This window comes from Rattus norvegicus, chromosome 12 (assembly GCF_021556685.1).
Source record: "Rattus norvegicus strain SHRSP/BbbUtx chromosome 12, alternate assembly SHRSP_T2T, whole genome shotgun sequence".
NCBI classification, from domain to species: Eukaryota; Metazoa; Chordata; class Mammalia; order Rodentia; family Muridae; genus Rattus; species Rattus norvegicus.
Genome location: NC_141545.1, coordinates 23,635,603 through 23,644,586, shown reverse-complemented (window position 1 = coordinate 23,644,586; position 8,984 = coordinate 23,635,603). Strand labels below are relative to the sequence as shown.

General features: G+C 46.0%; 1 protein-coding gene across 2 annotated transcripts; it reads right to left on the bottom strand.

Annotated features, from left to right (window-relative positions):
• Positions 1-258: 258 nt before the first annotated feature.
• Azgp1 (alpha-2-glycoprotein 1, zinc-binding) lies at positions 259-7,211 on the bottom strand. Of its 2 annotated transcripts, XM_087577778.1 has the most exons (6): positions 7,025-7,211; positions 5,520-5,780; positions 5,122-5,227; positions 4,803-4,819; positions 3,322-3,597; positions 259-1,277 (listed from the first exon to the last, which is right to left on the bottom strand). In XM_087577778.1, exons 1-6 carry the CDS (start codon positions 7,083-7,085, stop codon positions 985-987), a joined length of 1,014 nt encoding a protein of 337 aa, XP_087433904.1. In that variant the 5' UTR covers positions 7,086-7,211; the 3' UTR covers positions 259-984.
• Positions 7,212-8,984: the final 1,773 nt, after the last annotated feature.

The window sequence follows — 8,984 nt, the reverse complement described above, 5'->3', positions numbered from 1 at the left end:
GGAGATGATCAGTTAATAGGCTGGGTGGAAGAGATAGGGCCGGACTTCCTCAGTGGGGTCCCAGAGGAGACAAGAGTAGAGAAGGACCACGAGTAGAAGAAGGTATGGAGAGACCTTGAGAGACTCCATGAGCAGGTGGCTAAGGGAGCTTCCATGAGGACACATGTGGACCAGATTGAGCCAGGGCAAGACTCAGATGGTAAAGGACCATGTGGCTGGGAAATAGGCAGCCTTCGAGGGTTCGAATAGCTCAGAACCTGCCCAGCTTAGTGCCTTTATTTTGTCAATAAAAAATCAGGTCTCTGTGTCATCTATCTGGGAGACAGCATGGGCTAGAGTGGGCACAGAAATACCCTGCAGTTATTTGGGCACAAAAGGTACATAAGAGAACCCCACAAGAATTACAGTTCACCAACCTGGACTCAGTTCACTGAGCTGGACTTTGGTGGTGTTCATCCTTTGATCTGCTGTTGGTTCCCTAGCTGAGGTGAGTAGATGCCTGTTCTCATGTTCCCAAGAGTAGAGTCGTACAACAGAGACCTGGAAAGATAAGCCTGACAAACCTCTTCTCTGTTGAAGTCGCTTTTGTTTGGGATATTTTCTTACAGTATCAGAAATGAAACTAGGACACCGTCTTTGATTGAATATGGAGACATTCCCATGAATCAAGTATGTCGGGGCAGTATACATGATAAAATCAACTCACACTTCTGTAGCATCTCAGAGTTTAAAGTGCCTTTCTGTGCTGTGCTGGGCGTGAAGGTAATTGCAAGGGCTTACAGATTAATTGAGGAGGAGTTTTACAAGGCAAGGTGATTGATTTGACTTTGAGAGTGAACTTGGTGCTTGGTATTCAAATCTTCTGGGCCCACACCCATTCCTTGGAGACTTGCTGGCTTGCTGGTGACAGTGACTTCTGAAGTTCAACTCTCTCATATCCGGCAGAGAGGGTAACCTTTCTGAGGCTGAGATACAGCACTGTTTTCAGACTTTACTTTTCTCATCCCACTGCACTGAGAGAGATTGGGATAGCCCCTTGTGTTCTATGTGGCAGACAAAGGGGTCTCTGTTCTGTGGGGGGACTTCCACCTCCATCCAGGAGAGGTAAGTGCCATTTCCATTGGGAAAAACACCTCTTTCTGGTTCAGATGCCAGCTTCTTGCTGGCCTGGTTCCAGTGCAGACTAATTCTTTGTGGGTAGAAGTCATAGGCCAGACATCTGAATATTCTGTTTCTTCCTGGGGCCACACGGCTGGTGATTTTCACAGTGGGAGGATCTGCAGAGGGAGAAATTGTGCACATAGAGAGCTTAAGGTGGGCTTTTCCCTGCCATGTTTCTTTTGTTCCTAACCCCCTGGATGACCATCCAGTCTGACTTCTCCCAGAGACCTTTGTGAAGTTCAAGAAAGGCTGAGGCTTTGCCTAAGCTTTCCCTGTTGGGTTATATGGTATGTCCAGAACCATATGGTTATATGGTATGTCTCTTACTCCCTGCCTTTTCTTATGGTGTATTGACTTCTGATGGCAACTGATTGAGACAAAGGATTGGGGAGCTAGCTCAGTGGGTAAAGGGCTTGCTGCATAAATATGATGATCTGAATGTGAATCTCTAGAACACAGTTGTATATGTCTCTATTCTCAGAGCTCATATATGGTGATGGGTGACAGAGACAGGGAAATACCTGGAAGCTGGTGGGTGGGCTAACCTGGTGTCTCAAACAAGGTGGAAGGTCAGTACCAACAGCTGAGGCTGTCTTCTGCTCTCCACACATTCACCATCTTACATATATATGCATATACATACATACATGCATACATACAGGCATAAATATATATTACATACACATCATACATACACATAGATAACAAAACATAGAGACAGGATACATACATACATCATACATACATACAGATAACAAAACAGAGACAGGATATATACATACATCATACATACACATAGGTAACAAAACATAGAGACAGGATACATACATTATACATACACACAGATAACAAAATATAGAAATAGGATACATACAAAATGTATGTGTACATACAAATATACAAATATCATACATTCACACAGATAATGAAACAGAGACTATATAGCCCAGGATGGCCTTGAACAGATATCCTTGCTCTGAGTGCTGGGATTACTGGCATGTACTACCATGCCCAGATTTTGAGTGTCTTGAGTGTGCTTTATAGCTAACCCCACTGCTCCCTACTACCTGAATAACAGCCCAGTTCCTTAGTTCTGTCTGCAAGAAGCCTCACTGTATTGTATTTGGTATCTGAACTATGGAATTTGAGGACCCAGAAGCTGAGTCCCAGTTTATTCTTTATTATTATATTTTTTTGTGCCTCCCACCTGATTTCTGAAACAGGGTCTAGCTGGCCTGGTACTTGTCATGTAGGCTGGCCTTGAACTCATCACAATCCTCCAGCCTCAGCTTTCTGAGTGCTTGGATTATTGCATGTGCTGCAAAGTGGAGGTTATTCAGGGAATGCTGCCATTGAGCTACGTTCCTGACTTTAAGTGCTGAGGATTGAATCCAGACTCCTGTACATGCCATACGGTGCTCCACTGCTGAGCTCTCATTGGGGTATTCTAGGCAGGGGCTCTACCACTGAGCCACGTCCCCAGTCCCTCACTGGGGGATTCTAGGCAGGGGCTCTACCACTGAGCCACGTCCCCAGTCCCTCACTGAGGGATTCTAGGCAGGGGCTCTACCACTGAGCCACGCCCCCAGCCCCTCACTGGGGGATTCTAGGCAGGGGCTCTACCACTGAGCCACGCCCCCAGCCCCTCACTGGGGGATTCTAGGCAGGGGCTCTACCACTGAGCCACGCCCCCAGCCCCTCACTGGGGGATTCTAGGCAGGGGCTCTACCACTGAGCCACACCCCCAGCCCTTCACTGGGGGATTCTAGACAGGGGCTCTACCACTGAGCCACGCCCCCAGCCCTTCACTGGGGGATTCTTGGCAGGGGCTCTACCACTGAGCCACGCCCCCAGCCCCTCACTGTAGGATTCTAGGCAGGGGCTCTACCACTGAGCCACGCCCCCAGCCCCCTCACTGTAGGATTCTAGGTAGGCGCTGTACAATTGAGCTATCCCTCTGGGTTTTCTGACCTAAAATTTTAATGAATGTTCCTTTTGGCTCTCATGTCATGCGTTCAAAAGAAATGACTCCTAGTACATGAAACCTGGAGGATGAAGGGACTAGAAGGGTTTATGGGGCAACCTGCTATTGTCCCTTGCACTGAGATGACCTTGGTTTTCAGTTTAGTACGTGGAGTAGATCATAAAAGCAGTGTGTACCTGTTCGGTCCAGGTGAGATCTACTGTAGGTCAGGTACTTCTTCAGCATTGTAGGACACTCCTCCTCTAGGTATGCCTTGGCTCGCTGCACATAGACCTTTTCTGCCTCCCACTTCAGCTTGGTGTTTGCGGCTGCTGGGTCTAAGGGGATCCAGGCTGGGATTTCCTTGTTGAATTCGATGAAATCTTCTCCATCGTAGGCATACCTCCAGACTGCTCCACTGCTTCTGTTATTTGTGATCTCACAACCAAACATTCCCTGAAAGGTGTGAGACCCTGTAGCCTCCCCAGCCCCACAGGGAGTCAGTTAGATGGATGCCAACTCCAGCCGAGTGACTTTCAGTTCCTGTATGCTTGGGACATCTAAACACTCAATTCTTTATCTTGGCAAACAGGTTGCTAGCCAGGCACAACACCGAGGAGGAAACTACTTGGCTGAGCATTTCAGGCCGTTCTGAGAGGGAACACATTCTGTATAGTCGGAGAAGTTCCCGGGATAAGTTGTAGATAGATTCCAATTCTATTTTTGTCTAACAGGGTCTCATGTAATAGCCTCAGATACTCTAGGTACCAAGGGTGACTTTGAACTTCTGACCCTCATGTCTTCATCTCCCTAGTGCTAGATAGGATTATCTGGGTGTGTGACATTATACCCAGTTTTATACAGTGCTGGGAACTGAACCCAGAACTTCTTCTTCTTCTTCTTTTTTTAATCTTTATTAACTTGAGTATTTCTTATTTACATTTCGATTGTTATTCCCCTTCCCGGTTTCCGGGCCAACATCCCCCTAGCCCCTCCCCCTCCCCTTCTAAATGGGCTTCCCTTCCCCATCCTCCCCCCCCATTACCATCCTCCCCCCAACAATCACGTTCACTGGGGAATCCAGAACTTCTTGAATGCTAGGTAAGCTCTCAGATTTGAAGCATTTTTACATCATTATATCTAATGAACTTAGGTGTTTTAGTGGATGGTGAATTCTTCAGAATTAAACACAATCACACCGGATTCCATTTTCAAGTTAAATAGGAATTATTTGTGGTTTCTTTCAGATTATCGGAATTCTTACTTGTCAGGTCTATATTGCATCCAAATCATTGCTCTATACATAATTGAGTCATTCCCCTCTTTTCAGTGGTTAGTAGCTTATTCCTTTGTTTAGTTTTGAGACAGGGCCACACTTTATAGCCCACACTGGCCTGGTTCTCATCATATAACCCAGCAATCTCCTGCCTCAAGTTTTCTGGATGCTGCAATTACTGATAAGCCACCATCCTCTAAACCTGTTTGGTGTTTACTCAAAGTCTCTGAAGCCTTCACCCCCTTGCCCAAGAAAAATGACGCTTACACAAAGTAACCGACCTACAACAGGTCAGTCTGATTACAACACCACCAGATATTTACTCTGTCCCGAGTGCTGTTGGCTCTAAAAGTTCTTAAGCTGTCCAGATTTAAATTCCAGATCTCTCTCTTGTTCACTCACCTGTTTTGTTGAATGAACTATGAAATACAGTTAAGTAAAATACTTAAAATTAATCCCTGAAATGAGAAGAGTAATAATCTTTGAAGATGTTATTTTGACCATTAAATGTGCTCACACCTGAGCCTGGCACAGAGTTAAGTGCTCAGTAAGGGCAAGTTACTGTTAATTAATTAAGTAATTGTGGTGAGTGTGCATGCATGCATGTGTGTGTGTGTGTATGTGTGTGTGTGTGTGTGTGTGTGTGTGTACTATAAGCACATGGTTGTGTATGCAGTTATATGTACCCATGTGTGCACGCTCAGAGTCCAGAGGAGGATACTGAGAATTCTTCTCTCCACTTGAGAATTCTGCTCTCCACTTGGGTCGTGTTGAATCTGATTCCCTCTCAAGGGGGTCAGGGTATGGAGATGAAATGTCACTGGTGCCTGTGTAGGAAGGAACTGTGATACCACTTCCTTGTAGTGGCTCTCAACCTTCCTAAGAGTGCAACCCTTTAATACAGTCCCTCATGTTGTTGTCTCCCCAACCACAAAATTATATTGTTGTCACTTCATAATTGTAAATTTGCTACCACTATGTTTTTTAATGTAAATATCTGATGTGTCTTGTTTTATCCTGTGGAATCCTTTCCACGCATACTCATGGACTGCATCAGATAACACACACACACACACACACACACACACACACACACACACACTCACTGGGCTCTCTGACCTGTACTGTCCTCGTAATAGTCCATGATGTCTTTCAGGGTCACGAGGAAGATCTCCTCCCTGGCTCTCTGAAGCTGGCTTTCCTTCTCCCAGTCCTCCATTCCTTCCACATGGCTCCAGGGTTCCACGGGCTCTGCCTTCCCACTGTTGCTGTTGTAGTGGAAGAAGGCCTGATCGTTGAGAAATGCGGTGGCTTGAAACCTCGGAAGGCCTTTGCTGGGCCTGGACAACCCGGTGTAGAGGAAGATCAGAGAATAAGACCCTGCAGAAGGAGAGGAGATTCTGAGGGGTGGGGTTTATACTCTTGCTGCCAGTCTCACGCCATGGGAGGTTTACGCATGTGAAGGGGCTCTTCTTTACTTCAGGATGATATGCCAGAGATTATTCTGTGTTGTCTCTACACTGTATCTTCTACTTTGCATATAAAATTATTTCTCTCTCTCTCTCTCTCTCTCTCTCTCTCTCTCTCTCTCTCTCTCTCTCTCTCTCTGTGTGTGTGTGTGTGTGTGTGTGTGTGTGTGTGTGTGTGTGTGTGTGTGCAGTGAACAGCCTCATTCCCCATCCTGGAACTGATGTGGCTCCCCCTGGTTCCCTGCTGTCTTCTCTCCTAGAGGTTCTTGCCTTATGTCGCTGCCGAGGAAAGTCCTGGTTTCCTCACAGAGTCTTCTAACCTGCCTCTGCATTTTCCCCTGGGATCTCTTCCTCCAGAGTCAGACAAATGTGTCCAGCCCATGGAAGAAGGGAAGGGGAGAGAGTAGAGGAAACTCTATGGCCCTTATTCAATTCCACTGTCTGACTCTACTGTAAGAATAACACACATTGGGGCTGGGGATTTAGCTCAGTGGTAGAGCGCTTACCTAGGAAGCGCAAGGCCCTGGGTTCGGTCCCCAGCTCCGAAAAAAAGAACCAAAAAAAAAAAAAAAGAATAACACACATTTACCACTTACTATGCAGACCTCCACCCCACTGATGGTAGTAGTGGGTTTGCAAAGTTGCCAGTTATAATTGTTCATCCTTCTAGAAGCCTTCAGGAACTCACTGCATTAAATAAGACCTTAAAGGATCTGAGGACGAGCAGTGTAGTTCACTTGATACGGTGCTTGCTATGCATGCATGAAGCCTACAATAAAGGAAGATCTACAAAACAATCTAGTATATGACATATAGCCTTGAACTTTTGAACCTCCTGCCTCCAGCTCCCTTGTGTTGGGATTATAGGTGTGAGATACTTGGTTTATGTGGTGCTGAGGCTGTCTGCATGCATAACAAGTATCCTATCAAGTGAGCCACACCACTAGCTCTCAGATTCATGCTCTTTAAGGCCTTATCTACCACCCAGTCTCGAATACTCATAGGTGAGCAAAGTCAATTGGCAACTTTACAAACCCGTTAGCACTAGATATATGAGAATCCCAGGTACACAAAGGGTTCTTCTTGTGGCCCAACATTTTGTTTTCTGCCTTTTCTTTGTTCCCCTCCCAATCTTCCTTGGTTTTGCCCACTCACCAGTCTCCTGAAGGACTGCAGGACCCAGAAGGAGAGGCAGGGACAACAGGACAGGCACCATTGCTACTGTAGTGCCCAGGTGGACAGTCTACACAGGAAACGAGGCTCTTGCCTTGAGGCCTGGCATCCTGCCCAGGGGAGGTGATTCCACAGCCAATGAGAGAGGCTGAAGAAATTCCTCCCCAGAAAGCAATGAAAAGAGCTACATGAACAGGCTGGGCAGAGGTTTGGTCATGGAGTTCACACACAGGAGTGCAGAAAGCCAACCTAAGGATCATGTGTGTCCTTCAGATGAAATACAGAAGTGGGTGGAGTGGGGTGGAGGTCTGTGTAGTAAGTGGTAGGTGTCTGAAAGGTGTGTTTTTCTTACACTATATTGTGACATTCCTACCCTGGTGTCTCCAGGGGGACTTGGGTGTTGTAAGACCATGTTATAAGAAATGAGTTCTTCCTTCTAGAAAAGTTTTGAACATGCTAAACGCACAGGCCTGGTAGACTGCATCTTGCGAAATCAAGGGGGAACCCAAATGTACTCTTCAGCTTCCTTTGCTTTTAGTAGACTTCATCGACAGGCCAACCGAGACAGGGTCTCACGTGTCCTTGGCTGTCCTTCAACTTCCCGTGTAGCTGAGAATCATCCTCCTACTTCCCAAGACCTGGGATTACAGGTATGTGCTGCCACACTTGGTTTATGCTGTGCTGTGGATGGATCTTGGGACTTCATGCATGCTAGATTTGCCAACTGAGGTACACCCCGACCTCTTAGTTGACTTTAGAGATCACTAATTTTGGAAGTCACATGGTTGAACAGTGCATTCTCCCACTAGCTTTGCTAGAAAGCCAGCAAAGGTAGACAACCCAGACTAAGAGCTGCAGGGAAGACAACAGTTAGTCACTTGACCCTAGGTAACAGGAAGACCGTGGGACAGAGAGAAGAACCACTTCCCCCTGGAAGACAGGAAGGAGACATCCTCTGGTGGCTTCAGTTACAGCATCATCTCCAGCAAAACTAGCAGGAACCTAATAATGTGTTGCCACACTGTGTGAGCAGTCAAACCAGGGAGTTTATTCACTTTTTCTTTTGGTAGCAGGCTTACTGCATTCAGCACCAGGGATTCACCGAATCTTTTGGGTGGTGTTATGGTTAACGAGTGTCAGTTTGGCGGTGTCTAGGCTCATCGTGGAGATAGGCCTTGGTCATCTCTATAAAGGGTTTTCTAGACCACGTTAATTGAGATGCGAAGCCCTACCCTGGATGTGAACGCTACCATCCTGTGGGCTCTGGTCTCTGACTAGATGAGAGAGGAGAAAGTCAGCTGATGCCAGCGTGTCTTCTCTGCCTCCTGACCTCGGATGCAATGCGATTGACTGCTTCAGACTCTTGCCACCACTCCTTTCTTACCATGATGGAGTGTGTCCTTAAACTGTGAGCCAAAATAAACCTTTCTTTCCTTAAGTTGCATTTGTCAAGTATTTTGTCATAGCAATAAGTAATTAACACAATATTTAATCTGTGTATGTACATATGAATGTATGTATGTATCTACTATTACCTCTCTATAATATCTGCCTATTTATATCTATTATCTATCTATGTATCTATCTATGCACTTATCATCTATCATCTATCTATCTATCATCCATCTATCTATCTATCTATCTATCTATCTATCTATCTATCTATCATCTATCTATCTATCTATCTATCTATGTACCTATGTACAATCTGTCTTCCTCTCCCTCCCCCCACCTCTCTCTCTCTCTCTCTCTCTCTCTCTCTCTCTCTCTCTCTCTCTCTCTGTGTGTGTGTGTGTGTGTGTGTGCATGCATGTATACATCCCACTGCTTTCAGGAGTCAGTGCTCTCCTTCTACTATGTGTGTCCTGGATAACAAACTCAAGTTCTCAGGTTTGCAGCAATGCCACCATGTGCTGAGCCATCTGTCTGGTCTGATTGTTTT